This window comes from Dunckerocampus dactyliophorus, chromosome 21, assembly GCF_027744805.1.
Source record: "Dunckerocampus dactyliophorus isolate RoL2022-P2 chromosome 21, RoL_Ddac_1.1, whole genome shotgun sequence".
NCBI lineage: Eukaryota > Metazoa > Chordata > Actinopteri > Syngnathiformes > Syngnathidae > Dunckerocampus > Dunckerocampus dactyliophorus.
In genome coordinates this window covers 16,461,154-16,478,627 of record NC_072839.1, presented here as the reverse complement: position 1 = coordinate 16,478,627, position 17,474 = coordinate 16,461,154, and the positions used below count along the sequence as shown (strand labels likewise).

The following is a 17,474-nucleotide window of genomic DNA, read 5'->3' as shown; positions in this document are numbered from 1 at the left end:
AAGAACGCACCCTACCAAACTGAGGTATAAAAAAAGATTTTAAAAACAACGATTCAGTAAATCCGCCTTGAAACACAATGAACATGTCCATAGTTTGTCAAGCGTATATATACATCATTATTTTGGACTGTGTTGAAAATATTAGGAACAGCTCTCAGGGTGATGCAGTGCAGTTGGACGACACAGCAAACTACAACTAGTTTCGGAATGAAAATGAGCTTTATCGTCACAGTTCTGTGGGTGTACCTAATGTGAAGTGCTACCACAGGCACATGTTTCATATACACACACATACATATACATATATATACACACATACAGTACATACAATCATATAAGCCTGCACACTTGCAAATGTGTGAATAGTTGAAGTGTGTGTGTGTGTGTATTTTGGCAGCAGGTGGGCGTGTGTGTCATGTGACGCTGACCACTGTCCAGCTGCTATAAATGCCCCTCAGTATACTTTAGTCGCTCCTTTCCTTTCCACGTCAAAGCTGCCTTGTGGTCGAGTCCAACGTAGCTTGGACTTCTTCTTCTGTCATGGCAGGTAAGTTACGAAAACACTTCCCTCCCCCCCTCTCTCTTTTTTTGACGCACGTCAAATACCGCGATAATGGGCGGTGGCAAGAACTGAGATTAGTGCTTTGCTAGCAAAATATGCGTGGGAAAAGGTGTAACTTTAAACCACAGCCCGTGCATAAAGCAATTTACGTACGTGGTAATATAGAATGACGTGAAAATAACAAATTTGTGGACACTTAAGCCATAAACTCTCAGGAGTTAAGGAAACATTGTTAGTTTATGTGGCAATATGATGACATAGCATCATGAGAGTCAACGATCAACTACACTAACTACAACTACACTACTATATACTAAACTATAATAAACTACTAACTACTATATACTAAACTATAATAAACTTCTATAATTAATAACATACTGATGAGTATGATTATTGTTTATTTACCTGTAATCTCAGCTTTATGCATGTTTACAGACTTTTTGGGTGGATTACATTGTGTATATTGTGGCGTTAGCCTGTTAGCTATTGTTGCTCTATGATGTCATAACTTATCAACAGAGCAATAAAATGTATCAACATTTGTTTGAATTGTACTGGAAAATCTCCTGTCTGTGGAGATAAGGACCATTTTATTTGACTTTATAAAAGTTTTGTACGAATGCACCAATAGGAAATGGGGTGTGGAGGAAAGGGGCGTGGCCAAAAGACTTCCAAGTAAAAAATGGAGTTACAGTGTCTTTGCTCTCCAGACGAGGCTTTTGTGACGTTGGCCACCAATGACAACTATGCAAAGGGAGCCATGGTTTTGGGCCAGTCCCTCCGCAAGCACAAAACCTCCAAGAAGCTGGCCGCCCTCATCGGGCCACAGGTGTCGGAGCAATGCCAGTAAGGAAGCTGCCCTCCCAGCTGTGCTTTAAGATGCTTGGCGATTGACTCCATGGTGTTGTGAACCGTCAGGGCGGTGCTGAGGAGGATCTTCGACGAAGTGAAGCTGGTGGACGTGCTCGACAGCGGCGACGTGGCTCACCTGGCCTTGATGAAGAGGCCCGAATTGGGCGTCACCTTCACCAAACTGCACTGCTGGACGCTCACACGCTACTCCAAGTGTGTTTTCATGGACGCAGACACTCTGGTGAGCCCTTGAGAGAACCTCACGCTGCTGAACTAAATGAAAGTTGTGTGAGCATGTTTTCCTGTGCGTGCGTCCCAGGTGCTTTGCAACATAGACGAGCTCTTTGACAGAGAAGAACTGTCAGCTGCTCCTGATCCCGGCTGGCCTGACTGCTTCAACTCGGGTGTGTTTGTTTTTCGTCCATCTGTGGAGACCTACGCCAAACTGCTTCAGCACTGTGCAGAACACGGCAGCTTTGACGGTGAGCCAACGTGCACGTCATCTTCTTGATGCTTGCTTAAACACAGTTAAGGAAAAATGCAGCACTTTTTGTGCCGCTCACACTCTGAATTGTGAGGGTTTCCAAGTGTACAAATAAGTCAACTGGGTTCCTGGGCGGCGTCAACGAAGTGGGCGGTTCATCCATTTATTTTGATACTTCTCACAAGAAATGACGCAAAGCGAAATAATCTAAGTCATCAAGTCTCACAATCACCCACTCCAAAGAGCCTCCAATTTGAACCTTGTGTCGATGGTGAAACTGACGCAGCGCTGGGATTGGTCTGCTTTTTTCCACCAAAACAAAAGCAACAACGGTGCCAACTGAGGAGCGTACAATAAAAGTGACTGTTGTTTCAAAAAGATTACTTCCAGCTCCAACAACGATCTGGATGTCGGCGTTGTTCACAGCTACACTATTACTAAATAGCTAGTCAGTGGGAGTTGTGGTTGCTCATTCTCAAGAAAACACTGCCCCCTAGCGCTTTGGTAGGGAATTGCAAGTTGGGTGCTCAGCCCTCGTCAAAGGGCTTACATCAGGATCAAGATGGCTTCAGAAGGGCAGTGACGACGCTGACGCATAATTCAGCCTTAAGAGTTGCAAAAAAGTCAAAGAAAAAGCGAAATATACATGTTGGGAGTTATTCCTCTGTTGCTTCTCATGATGCCATGCATCATGGAGTTGGACAACAGTTTCAGAGGCATTTTTTTAAGAAAATGTTCCTTCATTTCCAGATTGTGACACCTCAGGTTCTCTGCTCAGATGAACGTAACGCCGTCCCAAGGTAGCCACACCCCAAAGTGATCCCTGCTTACTTCCATAGTGGCTGCCTGTCTATAAATAACAGCATTATTTACAAAGTGGACGTGATGGTGTTTAAATGATTCACAGCACAGCAAATTGTTTACTGAGTTTTACACGAGACAGCTGCCCCCTGCTGGACATTCAAAGAACGCAGTTTTTACTTTCAACTTATACTGTAACTATGTAGAAGTATTTGAATGACTAATACTGCTGATCAGAAGCAGAGTACATTCCAGTACCACAGGAAGTTCTTCTGGGGTTGTTTTCTTTCAGCCACAAGCAAACATTAGTGCTCGGCGTCGCCTCGAGTGACATGAAGCTCTGGGTAACATGACGCCAAAGCAGCCGTGTTGATCTTTCCCTCTCAGTCAGGCCTTCATTGAGTCTCGTACACGACACCCGCCTGCCACACGGCGTCTGCTCAAGTCATTTGCTGAGGAAGTTTGACTTTCTGACAGTCTTCACCAGTGTAACAGTGACTGGCGTGTTAACGGGATGCACAAACAGCCGCAACCTCCATTAACACCAACATCTCCAGTGGGGTCAGCATTCAATGATATTTTTGCGGATTTTGTTTTTTTGCTTTTTATCCTCTGAGAAGGCAGTTTTTCCCCTCATTCTCGTTCCCATTCACCCTAAGTCAGTAGTGATTCAAACATACAGTCGGTGCAAATGTATAGCACGTACCGCTGTTAAACACGCCCACAATGTGTACATGTTTATGTCTTCATGCTTTACTGATAATCTTTTGTCTTTGGTGGTCCTTGAACACAGCATTGTTGCTGTGAGACACGAAGGTGACATTTATTTGTAACGTCTACACCGTCTGTTCATGGATCATCTCCCATTAGCACTGATTAATGGTGAGTAGCTATACTTGTTGTACATGTGTTTGATAAGTGAGGCATATTTAGGGATTAAACCTGGATTAAGTCACGAGTGAGCAATGGCAATTGAAGAGACAAGTGGAGGGGTCTGGAGCTGCATTTAATGTAATAATCACAGCACTCACTTTTATTGCATATGTTGATCTGAAATGGTGGACGAAGGTCAGCGGCAAGCGAGCAGGAAGATTTGGAGAGGGAGGAGTGAGCGGTGTGTCTCAATTAGACATTTTTACGGGCGTGCCATTTACTCACTGATTTTCGCCATCTTGCTGATCCCCAAACGTAAGCTCAGCGTAAAGCGGGGATCTGCTGTAATCGCTAAATCACAATGATTTTTTGTCACTTCCTCCTCGCTCGCCTCACTGGCCAGGGTGAGTTAGCCGTGCTGCTCTGGTTCAACCCGTTGGCCTCACCACCTTTCATTCATCGCATGAATGAATGAACTTTTCTTTTGACTTGTCTTTATCATGGGCATGAATGTATCAATGCGAGCGAGTGTGCTACGTTTGATGGATTATTTTCAGTCTTTCTATTGATGTCTATTAAGAAAATCCCCGTCTACTGTCCTTCCGGGGACGTCCCATGAAGAACGTCAACCACCACTGAAAGTTTCCTTAAAACGGAACTATCAAGGGGGAGTCTAATAATATTGATAGTAATAATAATGAGAACTGTGAAAACATTGAACTTGGTGTGTGTGTGTGTGTGTGTGTGTGTGTGTGAAAAATTAGTCCCAGAGAATTTCAATCTCACCTCAAAGCAAGACCGTGCAGCCCCTATGTGTGGTCGTCTCAGGTTTACTGGGGGGGGGGGGGTCTTCTCAAGTCAGCACCTTAGTGATGAACATCTTTGGATTCTCAAAAGCAGTGGAGCCTCCGAAGCCAATCTTTGCACACCACAGCGCCATCTGGTGGAGTATTACCGTACTTGCCTCGAGTGCAAAGTCACGGGTGGTTCCTTTAAAGTGCAGCAGTGTGACAGGAAGTGATAAAAGATGCTGGAGGCAAGCAGGATGACACAGTTAGTGCTGACTACACGCAGGGACGAGGTGCCGGCCAGCCCCCGGCCAGCCCCCGACGTCTGCAGGGACATGATGTCCAGACTTAGAAAGGCGCGTTAATGCAGAGTTGTTTACCAGCAGCCCTTTGTGTTGTTGTGGTGGTGATGTCTGGAAGTATGAGTAAAGCAGTGCATTGATTGTTTTCACCCACCGATGTTACTTGGAAGAAAAGGAAGCGCTAAAGTGCGCTAGGTGTCATGGCCATAAAGCAAATGAGGGATGAAATGATGCGCTTCAAACTTTTCTAAGTCAATTAAGACGCCAAAGCTAACGACCTTCCTGGCTTGATGACTTGCAAGCATTATTTGTAGAATATTTCCCTCCAGGAAGTAGCATAATGCTGCTATTACGGGCCTAGTAAGGGGCAATTAACAAAGGAAGACGTTGCCATCATTATAATCTTTAAAAGTGCGCCATGCTCCCCCGTTGGCGTTTAACAGATGCTTTGAGTGTAAATGTGTTTATTTTGGAGGAAAATGACTCATGAAAGAAAGTGGTGGCAATTAAAGCATGAAGAATGCTCCAAATCCCATCAAAAATCTCGGCTGTTTTCACTTGAGGCTGATATTTGTCATTTCTCCGAGAAAGGCTCTGCACGCTACCTGCACTCCCAACGTTCCCCTCAGGAGAGGCTGGAAAGTTTGGACTTCACTGTGGAACATAACAAGAAGAAACACCATCAATCTACAGCCTGATGACGTTTGTGATGACATGCTAGCTCTGCTAGCTCGCAACATGCTGCACATATTTGACGATTGTGACACACACACACATCACAATCCATCATTGTCACATGCCCTCTTAAATACATCTGCAGCATTGCTGGCCTATTCATAGATACACATTGATCTTTGATATTTGCCATGGTGGTGGGGGGTTGGGTGTCAACCATAACGTACTGGAAGTTCTGGCCAGCAACTGCAAACACTATCACACCTCCAGAATGAATCAAAATGACTCTTTTCTTGTGAGTGATGGTTAAACATCATTTACTGCGATAACTTAGGTCACATTATTGAAGAGGTAAATCAGCGATTCCCAGCCGGGGCTACACATAGCCCCAGTGATATGCCAGCAAATTGCAGGGGGTACATGGAAACAATTATTTCCAAGATGATAAATATTCTCAGTCATTTCAGATTAGGCCAGGCAATAAAATGGAATTTGTGCACTACAACTAGTTTCCCCAGGGAGACAATAACCTGTGGCACAACCGCTACCTGCCAGCAAATGGATAAATGGCTGAAACGCCCGGGTCCTCTAGATGCAGGACAGGGTTCAGAGGACCCTCCCGAAAAACTCAGAACGAAAGAGGCAGATTTATGATTTATTTTGATTTGTATTATTTATTTTCAAGGCAACATATTTATTTTTATGTGTAATTGAAGAGAATTAAATGATTTTCATGTCATGATCAATTGTTTTACATTCTACTTTTGGAGAATGATCAACACATATGAGTGAGGGGGTACTCATGGTATGATAAAAAGGCTGTGGGGGTACACAAGACAAAAAGCTTGGTAAACACTGGTGTACAGTGTTACAGTTACAGTTTTTTGTATTCATTCATTCCAAAAGGTCAGACAAAAACCAAAACGTACAAAAACGAAAGCCATTTTTTTCTGTAGGAAAAAGTGTAAATCCAATCCATCTGTTTCAGACGTCCAAAAATACATTTTATGGAGAATAATTATAGTTTTACATACAGACTGGCTGGAACAGATTATTGATACGGACAAATTGCTGCCACTCACGGCTTTCCTTGACCCCATGGCGGGTTATTTAATTTTTACAAATGCACTGTAAGATGCTTTGTTTCATGGAACGGACAGTCCAGGACAAATGGACAAGTTTAACTAAATATTGCATGAAAGCAGGCACATTTTTTTGCGAAAATTTCAGGAAAAGCAAATCAGAAAAAGTGAAACTTCCATGTCGTATTTGTTGCAAGTGGCAGCAGTTTGATGCAGAAGGTGAGAAACACTACTGAATTCAATCTCACCAGGATGTACGGGACGTCGGCATCGTCAATAAACGCTGTATGTTATCTCTTCTCTTTCTTTAGCATAGAATTTTTTCCACATATTGAAAGTATGCTTTCCATGCAGGGGGTGACCAAGGCGTTCTGAACGACTTCTTCAGCGACTGGGCGACAGCTGACATTTCCAAGCACCTCCCCTTCATCTACAACCTCAGCAGCATCGCCATTTACACCTACCTTCCAGCATTCAAGCGGTACGTGCTCACTGACGCCTCGGAATACCTGGGGGCCACGTGGAACGTTGTGAAAAGAGCGGCATAGGAAGACGACGCCGTTGTGTGGTGTAAAGGCGTACTACAGCAAAGAGTCCGAGGCGTGCAAAGTCGTAAGCGGACGCTGATCACATGAGCGTGTAATCACTTGCTGACATCAAGTTTGGAGCTGCGGGATGCCAGCGCCCCCCAGGCTAGGGTTTCCACCCTGAGCTCCCAACAGCTGATAGCAAATCCCCAAATAGAGTCGTTTATTTAAAGACCCGGTCATTGTGTGCTCGCACCTGTCCTTACCGCCGTTAAATCACAAACCTTCATTGACGTCGTCAAGAAAATATGCTTTCTTAGTGCAATGTTGCCATTTCATTTGACTAATATTAGTTGTAATTATGCATCCACTTACATGAGAGCTGTCCGCACATGTACAGTAGATATGCTAAGAACTTATACTGGATATACTACACTTGTATATACTGTATATACTATATATACTGGATATACTATATATACTATATATACTGGATATACTATATATACTGGATATACTATATATACTATATATACTGGATATACTATATATACTGGATATACTATATATACTATATATACTGGATATACTATATATACTGGATATACTATATATACTGGATACTATACTATATATACTATACTATACTGTATATACTGGATATACTATATATACTGGATACTATACTATATATACTATACTATACTGTATATACTGGATATACTATATATAATGTGTATACTGGATATACAATATATACTATATATACTGTATATACTATATATACTGTATATACTGTATATACTATATATACAGGATATACTATATATACTGGATACTATACTATATATACTATACTATACTGTATATACTGTATATACTATATATAATGTGTATACTGGATATACAATATATACTATATATACTGTATATACTATATATACTGTATATACTGTATATACTATATATACAGGATATACTATATATACTATATATACCGGATATACTATATATACTGTATATACTATATATACTGTATATAATATATATATACTGTATATACACTATATATACTGTATATACTATATACACTGTATATACTATATATACTGTATATACTATATATACTGGATATACTATATATAATGTATATACTATATATACTGGATATTCTATATATAATGGATATACTATATATACTGTATATACTATATATACTGGATATACTGTATATATACTGGATATACTGTATATACTGTATATACTATATATACTGGATATACTGTATATATACTGGATATACTATATATAATGTATATACTATATATACTGTATATACTGGATATACTGTTTATACTGTATATATTATATATACTGGATATACTGGATATATACTGGATATACTATATATAATGTATATACTATATATACTAGATATACTGTATATACTGGATATAGTGTATATACTGGATATACTATATATACTGTATATACTATATATACTGGATATACTGTTTATACTGTATATATTATATATACTGGATATACTGTATATATACTGGATATACTATATATAATGTATATACTATATATACTGTATATACTGGATATACTGTTTATACTGTATATATTATATATACTGGATATACTGGATATATACTGGATATACTATATATAATGTATATACTATATATACTGGATATACTGTATATACTGGATATAGTGTATATACTGGATATACTATATATAATGTATATACTATATACTGTATACTGGATATACTGTATATACTGCATATACTGTATATACTGTATATACTGAATATATACTGGATATACTGTATATACTGGATATACTGTATATACTGGATATACTGGATATACTGGCTATATACTGTATCTCAGCTTTGTGACATACAGTAGGTGAAAAAGCCTTCTATTAGTATTCCCATAATATTATTACTTTCTCCGACTCAATTTTGCAAAACAAAATGTTGTTTTGTTTCCATAGTGTTATGACTTGTAAAAATTTGTTTCAAATATTTCAAGTCTATGCTACTAAAATGACATTATTTTTCCTCATAATATTACCAGTTTATTCTTTTTTCTTGTTAGAATACAACTTTTTTCTCTTCATATTTTAACTTCAGTGTCATAAAATTATTTGTTTCCATTTCTCCTATTTTTTTCCCAACTATTTCAACTTTTTCCTTGTAAAGTTTCTTCTCGTACTATGACTTCATTCCTATAATATGTTGACTTCATTCTTGTAACTTGCCCTGCGATTGGCTGGTGACCAGTCCAGGGTGTACCCCGCCTCTCGCCTGAAGTCAGCTGGGATAGGCTCCAGCATACCCCTGCGACCCTAATGAGGATAAGCGGCATAGAAAATGGATGGGATGGCATTCTTGTAACTTTTTTGCAACCTAATTTTCCAAACGTCTTTCAAGTGCTACTAAAATGATGTTATTTTTCCTATGATGATGTTTTTTTCCTTCAATAGTTCCACTTTATTCTTGTAAAATGACTAAATTAAAGAAATGTAAATTACAATTTACATACGTTACATTTTTTCAGGTTTTTTTTTTTCTTTTAAATATTTCATCTTAAATTGTATTTGTTAAATGTGCTGCGGGCCAATACAATAACACAAATGGCCCCCAGGCCACACTTTGGACACCCCTGACTTCTATGTACTGTGCAGTGTGTGTATTTAGGCTGATGTCCAGCTTATTGTCGCACTGATTGCTTAGAAGTAATAACTGCAAAGACATGAGATCAAGGCTCAAGGCATGAGACCTGATGTCTCTCCAGTGCTCTGGGCTCTGATGACCCTAAAATATGTCCTTGCACCTGATAAAACCCCGATAAAGTTTGTCCTTTCCTTTGGGGAGACACTTGCATCAGACTGCAATGTGTTTCTGTCTCCTTCTAAACAACTTCCCTCGATGGACATCTTCTCTTTTTCCCGGCAGCAAGGAGGGAATGATGGACATGTTGCTGCTTCACACTGATGCTGATGCTCTCGTTTCAGCTACGCCGCCAACGCCAAGGTGGTCCACTTCCTGGGGAAGACCAAGCCGTGGAGTCACGCGTTGGACGCCAAAGGCAGACAGATGCAGGCGGAAGGTGCGCATCCCTCCTTCCTCCTGGACTGGTGGGCCGTGTACGCCAGCAGCGTGGTGCCCATGCTGCAGGAGCAATACGGAGACCAGCCCTTCCACACGGGATGCGTTGCGGAGGTGAACAAACGCTGCACGGCCCATGTTGGTTCTCATGGTTCCTTTCTGAGACAAATAATGTGAATGTGATTGTCATCTTATGTATTTCTGGTGGTGGATGGCTTGCCCGTCTTTCCGGTAAAGTTCCACTACAGTCACATGGTTACTGTTGAGAGTACACAGGTATGGAGAAAACCTGCGACGTCTTTGTTGCTGCTGCGTCTTCACGTCAGAGCTTCTGCACGCTGGGCTACTTTGTTTTTCTTTTGTGAAACATCCCCATTCCACGTCCCTTATGTCTGTTTTCCTGCTTTTTGTTCAGGAGCAAGAGGAGGAGAACCTGGCTTCCTTCGCACAAGCGCTGCACTTGTCCTCACCGGAGTTGTCCTCGCAAGAGCGCAAGCAGAAATGGGAGCAAGGTCAGGCGGACTACATGGGAATGGACTCCTTTGATAATATCAAGAGGAAGCTTGACACTTTCCTCAAATAAGCATATGCACTTGGAGTCAAATCAATATTAATTATCCACCTCCCCAAAGAAAACGTAGAAACGCTTCTTGCTCGCCATCAGTGTTTCCCATACATTCTTTTATCTGTGGTGGCCCGCCACAAATTCATTTGGAGCGCCACAAATAGATTTGGCACTGCCTGTTGGGTAGCGCCCTCGCTCATACACACATTATCGTGGGACTGCCTTCTTTACCCGCCTGGTCTGCCAGAGAATAAGATGTAGCAGGAGGCAGTCCTGTGGGAAACACTGGCCATCATCATTATTTGCTGTCATGGCACACCGTGTGGAATGACATGGCCAGAAGGGCCTTCCTATCGGATCTTTAACACTTTTTTTTTGCACATTATGCGTAGTATCGACCTGTATGTTCTTCTACTTGCCTTTTTTAAAACCACATCATTGCCTTTGAATGGAAATGGCTTCCCTCAAACTGAAATGGAATGTTTACAGCCAGCACTTGTGGAGGCCTTATGAGCGCACAGTATGCATGCTTTGCTCAACACGTTCACCTTGTACTTGACCGGGATGTTCATCCGGAAACATTACAAAACAAAACAAAACAAAGTGGATTCTTATTTCAACATCACCAGTTCTGACATTTTTTGCTTGCATGACAAGTGATGAGTGTCCATACAATATAGTTGGTGACCGTCAAATAGCAGTTACATGCAGTAGAAATAATCGTGGACATGATTTGTCATCATATCTTATATACAGACCCTTTCCAAAAAATTAGAATGTCATGGAAAAGTTGTTTAATTTCCACAATTCCATTTAAAAAGTTAAACTTTCATAGATTATAGATTCAGGGCCCACAATTTAAACGATTTCAAGTGTTTATTTGTTTATTTTTACGTAATTTGGGCTTCCAGCTCATTAAACCCACGAAAACAGGAATTCAAAAAATTAGAATACTGTGAAGAAATCACCATTTACTTCTCAGTTTTTGCAGGAAAAAAAGAAAGAAATTAGGATGACATCAAATCAATCAAAATATGGTACTTTCAAAACGATATGTCAATCTTCAATACTTGGTTGGGAATCCCTTTGCCTTAATCACTGCCTCGATGCCACGTGGCATTGAAGCAATCAGCCTGTGGCATTGCCTGGGAGTTATGGAAGCCCAGATTTCCTTGATGCTTGCTGTCAGCTCTTCTTTGTTGTTGGGTCTGGTGCCCCTCATTTTCCTCTTGAGAATACCCCATAGATTCTCAATGGGGTTTAGGTCCGCTGAGTTGGCTGGCCAGTCAAGCACTGTGATGGCATGGGCATCAAACCAGGTTTTGGTGCTTCTGGCGGTATGGGCAGGGGCCAGGTCCTGCTGGAAGATGAAATCTGCATCTCCATACAGATCCTCAGCAGAAGGAATCATGAAGTCCTCTAAAACATTCTGGTAGACTGTTGCGGTGACCTTGGAGTTAAGAAAGCAGAGTTTACCAACACCTGCACCGGACATTGCACCCCAAATCATGACGGACTGTGGATATTTCACACTGGACCTCAGGCAGGTTGGGTTCTGTTCCTCACCCGTCTTCCTCCAAACCCTTGGACCGTGATTCCCAAATGAAAGGCACACTTTACTTTCATCGGAAAAGAGGACCTTGGACCACGGGCCAACAGTCCAGTCCTTCTTCTCCTTGGCCCAGTGGAGACGCTTCCTACGTTGGCTCAGGTTCAGAAGTGGCTTGACCCGAGGAACCCGGATACGTCTGAATGTGGTGGTTTTTGAAGCTGTGACTCCCGCCTCATTCCACTCTTTCTGGATCTCTGCCAGATTCTTGAATCTTCCCTGTTTGATAATCCGCTGAAGCCCACGGTCATCTCTTTTGCTGGTGCATCTTCTCCTGCCACATTTTGCCCTTCCTCTAGACTTTCCATTGATATGCTTGGACACAGCACTCTGTGAACAACCAGCCTCCTTAGCTATGAACTTTTGTGGCTTACCCATCCTATGGAGGGTATCAATGATGGTCTTCTGGCCACGTGTCGTGTCTGCAGTCTTCCCCATATTGAACCCAACTGAGACATTTGAACCAAACTGAAGCAATTTAATGACACCTGGGGAAGCCTGTGCAGGTGATTTGACTTTAGTAGATGATTAGTGTGTGACACTCAGTTTAAAACATTCATGCCCTGCAAAATTTGGGCTGATTTCTTCACAGTATTCTAATTTTTTGAATTCCTGTTTTCATGGGTTTAATGAGCTGGAAGCCCAAATTATGTAAAAATAAACAAATACTTGAAATCGTTTAAATTGTGGGCCCTGAATCTATAATCTATGAAAGTTTAACTTTTTGAATGGAATCATGGAAATTAAACAACTTTTCCATGACATTCTAATTTTTTGGAAAGGGTCTGTATACTGTATATACATAGTGGCCTACTTATCATGAACCAGAAAAGCGCATTGTCAATGCACCACACGTTGTGCAATACATGTATTACCTTTGCTGCTATTTCAACATATAGGTGCATCTCAATCAATTAAAATACGCTGCAAGAGTTCTTTCATTTCAGGAGTTGAATACACACGACTAAGATCAATTAAAGGCTCAGGAAGTTCTTTCACAGAGTGTCAACCACTACTTTGCAATATTCAATTTTTTGTCACATTTTTTGGAGAAACTTGTTTTTTTATTGGCTGTAAGCTATACTGTAATCAACAAAATGATAAAGAAATCCTGTACTTTTTAAATATTTTACTCTGTGCAATCAATCTATGGAATATAAGTGTCTATAACTGAACTACTGAAATAAATGAACTTTTCAAAGATATTTTAATTTGCTGAGATGCACAAGTTATCAACTGTATTGCATTTGTTTAGCTTGCCTCAGAGACGGCGCGATGCTAAATGCGTTCCATAACAAGCACTTCCGGTTTCGCTGGTCTAATCTTTGAGCTGCTCTGAATTTGAAATCTCACTAAATTATTTAAACGGTGCAAATGTTGTTTAAATGTTGTCGCCGCGTTCAACGTGTCGCATCCAAGTGTCACTTTTTGAACTGAACTATTGAAATAAATTAACTTAGAAGATATTGTAATTTATTGACTCTGCATCGGTACCTATCAACTTCATTGCATCCGTTTTGCTTGCGTCAAAGACGGTGCGATGCTAAATGCGTCCCCTACACGTACTTCCGATTGCACCGGTCAAGTCTAGCGACGCTGAACTCGAAATCTTTTTTTTATCCCCTTTTTAAATGTTGTCTCCGCGCTGAGTCATGAGCAGGTTTTAAGCTCGTTTGTTAATTATAGCAATATAAGTCAAACAGTGGCCACATTTACAAACCGTACAAACCTTGTGTTAACCTATTAAATTGTGTCTAGTAAAAATGTTGAGCAATAAGTTGTTTACTTCCGGTGGGCGTGTCGAAACCTCTCGTGTGGCCGCCTGCAAAGTAAACAGTAGCATTGAGCCAAGATGGCGCCGCCGTCCGCGTTCCGAGTGTCTGTGCTGGTGTCCTTCTCCTTCTTCCTCACCGTCCTGCTGGGCTTCGGACTGCCGGCCCTGCTCAACGCCGCCATGAGGCTGCTGGGGCTACCGGAGACCAGCGTGACGGAGTGCATTGTGGTGTCTTATTTGCTGTTTGTGATGTACGTGGCCGCGCCGAGAATCCCCAGAGGACTGATGGAGGTAAGTGAGCCTTTAAGAGTACAGTATGCGTGCTAATGATACTGTTGCGTACAGTTACTAGCATAGCAGTATTGTGTTTTGATGCAGGTAAAGGGCAAAGCTGTGTTGATCACAGGTTGTGACAGAGGCTTCGGTCACGCTTTGGTTTTACGTTTGCACCAACTTGGCTTCACCGTCTTTGCAGGATGCCTACATAAGGTACAAGTATTTACACAATACACAATCTCCTTCGTGCTTTCATTTCCTTCACAGGCTGTTTATGTTCCAAAAGATAGGAAAATACTTGTAAATAAAGACTGTATACTGTATAGGCTGGCATAATCATTGGTTTCCGTTAGTGTGATGATGAATCCTGGTGTACTGTCCTTGTGGTTCCAACTAAATATTCTTCAGGATGATGGTGGAGCGGGTGCAAAGGAGCTGGCGGCGTGTCACTCGGAGCGCATAAAAGTGCTTCAGCTGGACGTCTGCAGCGACGAGCAGGTGCACCGCGCCGCCTGCTTCATCCGAGACCACCTGGAGGACGCGCAGAAAGGTAGGACGACACGATCGACCGCCTCGTTCACGTCGTCTAACGCCGCGCTTCGTAGGTCTGTGGGCGGTGGTCAACAACGCCGGCGTGTCCACGTTCGGAGAAGTGGAGTTCACCTCCATGGACGTCTACAAGCAAGTGTCAGAGGTCAACCTGTGGGGCACGATCAGGGTCACCAAAGCCGTTTTGCCGCTCATTCGCAGGGCCAAAGGTGAGCGACCGCACTGTCCTTATCAAACGACAACTCGACCTCATCATCAGGTTGCGTTCTGGTGCGGGTGTAGCAGCAGGCCACATTCCTTGCGTCAGTAAGTCCCTCAGGCAGCTGGACTTTGGACCCGCATGCCTGGAAAGGCTGCAAGGCATGCGACCAGCAACATAACAAACAGCTAATCAACTTCTGTGTGCCCGTCCTCTAACCTGCGCAGCTCAGGCCCGTTCCGTCCCAGCGTCATGACGACGGAGGCAGTGAACAGTCAGCGAAAGCGTCAAACACCGACATGCCGCTTGATGGGTGGCCTTTTGTCGTGAAAGCCACGTGCTGCAGCATAACGCACTCAATAAAACGCCTTGTCAGAACTTTAGAAAAACCTGACAAAATACTCCATTTCCGTAGTATCATTGTCCCGTTTGAATTGGGATTAGGTAAGAACTCGAGCTGAGGCCTCCTTGTGTTTTCTGGTCCACCAAATGAGTTCTTTTGAAAGCACGTCTTTCTGCGAAAGTGTACGAAAGTCCCGTTTGTCAGTGCGATTCGTACTTGGACACATTTGGACTGCTATGGAGAAAAATTCAGCTGGTTAGCTTTAATGAGAGCCCAGAAGCACGTCTCTATTCCAAATGGTACCGCTTACTTTGGGAACAACTTTTTTTAGGCATTTTGCCACCAAAATATCCCCGGATGCTCAGGTGCAGTTTTTACCCCTCAAGGGTTGATGAGACAGTAGTTCACCAATTTGGCCACCAGGTGGAGCACTTACACGTGATTCTGCTTTCTTTTTTCATATTTCATGTTTTTTGCATTATTTTTACATTTTCTGTTTAGATTTTTTTATTGAACTTTAATGAAAATAAAAAAATTTGTATTTTGTCATTTTTAAAGTATTTTTGTTTTACATTCATCTTCATTCTTTATTTTAACATCTTATTTGTATTTTTATTTTCTACATTTTAAAAAATGTAATTTAATTCTTTAAATGTTTAATTTTATACATAATACTTCATTTTTTACATATATATTTTTTCAATTCCATACATTTTTTTATAGATCTTGAATTTGTTTTCAAATTTAACTTTTATTCTTCTTACTTTTTTATTTTTATCTTTTTTTTTTCTAATAACATTTATTTTTTTATTTAAATGTCATTCTTGATTGAAAAATGCCCCGTGGGACACATGGGTGGCTTTTTCAGTGGAGTAAAATGACTGTTGTCATGTTTGCAGGGCGCGTGGTGAACTTGGCCAGCATGTACGCTCGCATGGGCAACGCCATGCGTTCGCCCTACTGCGTGTCCAAATACGGCGTGGAAGCGTTTTCCGACTGCCTCCGCTACGAGATGAAGGCCTGGGGAGTCAAAGTGTCCGTGGTGGAGCCGGGAAACTTCATTGCCACGGGCATCCTAACCCGCGACGTGGTGGCCAACACGGCCGACAAGCTGTGGGCAGAGGCGCCGGCGGGCGTGAAGGAAGACTACGGCAAAGCCCACTTTGAGCAGCAGGTGGCACTCATGCGCTCGTACTGCAACAGCGGACAGAAGGACATGAGTCCCGTTCTGGAGGACATTGTGGATGCCGTCACTTCCAAGTGTCCGTACACCAGATACAGCCCCATGGAGCCTCACTGGTGGATGCGACTGCAGCTGATGACGCACCTTCCTGCCGCACTCTCAGACTTGCTCTACTTTTAAAAAAAAAAAAAACATGCTTACGCTTTCTATGCCACTAAATAGACTCAACTTGATTTCTCTTTTGTGTTTCTCAGCACTTTTACTGCCCACGCCTTACACTTTAATACCCAAATGATTGCACTTTCTATTGTTGCACATAAAACCCCAGCAGTTATTTAGTGTTGCGTAGCAGCAGGAATAGAGCGTAAACCAATACATCATTACTGTTTACAGTGATAGAATATTTTTTTTTAATATTCATTTGTCCCTTTGCAGCTCTTTTCCCCTACACAACTAAAAAAAATGTGTTTCCGAACGTCTCCTTAATAATAACACAAGCAGAAGTCATGTGAATTGAATGTTATAAATAAATAAATAAATAAATGAGCCAAAAACTGGATGTTGGAACAAGTTTTCATGTCAAACTAACACAAAACGCTACCAACACAAAACGCCACTAGGGGGCGACCAAGCTGCATTAAAGCATGAATCATGTTCTACTTGCAGAAACATGACGTCTGCATTTTGAAGTAGAAAGCTGATGACTGTTTACCAAAAATACAATTACTGCAACCAAGGATGGGCAAATAGCATACTAGACAAAAGTATACTGTTGAATATTATGAGGTAAAACAGAAATAAAAATTATATATATATATACACACACACACACACATATATATATATATATATATATATATATATATACACACACACATATATATATATATATATATATAT

General features: G+C 41.5%; 2 protein-coding genes across 4 annotated transcripts; both read left to right on the top strand.

Annotated features, from left to right (window-relative positions):
* The first annotated feature begins 439 nt into the window (after positions 1–439).
* Positions 440–11,431, top strand: gyg1b (glycogenin 1b). Of its 3 annotated transcripts, none has more exons than XM_054766370.1 (8): positions 440–547; positions 1,260–1,411; positions 1,484–1,658; positions 1,737–1,899; positions 6,777–6,903; positions 9,983–10,193; positions 10,284–10,352; positions 10,492–11,431. In XM_054766370.1, exons 2-8 carry the CDS (start codon positions 1,326–1,328, stop codon positions 10,657–10,659), a joined length of 999 nt encoding a protein of 332 aa, XP_054622345.1. In that variant the 5' UTR covers positions 440–547; positions 1,260–1,325; the 3' UTR covers positions 10,660–11,431. The 3 variants fall into 3 exon arrangements, with proteins under 3 accessions (XP_054622345.1, XP_054622344.1, XP_054622346.1); XM_054766369.1 differs by having other exon boundaries at positions 490–547; positions 1,276–1,411; XM_054766371.1 differs by lacking the exon at positions 10,284–10,352 and having other exon boundaries at positions 490–547; positions 1,276–1,411; positions 9,983–10,190.
* Positions 11,432–13,004: 1,573 nt separating this feature from the next.
* On the top strand, positions 13,005–17,405 carry bdh1 (3-hydroxybutyrate dehydrogenase, type 1). Its single transcript, XM_054764928.1, has 5 exons — positions 13,005–14,315; positions 14,403–14,513; positions 14,709–14,850; positions 14,906–15,058; positions 16,291–17,405. Exons 1-5 carry the CDS (start codon positions 14,103–14,105, stop codon positions 16,752–16,754), a joined length of 1,083 nt encoding a protein of 360 aa, XP_054620903.1. The 5' UTR covers positions 13,005–14,102; the 3' UTR covers positions 16,755–17,405.
* The last annotated feature ends 69 nt before the right edge of the window (positions 17,406–17,474 follow it).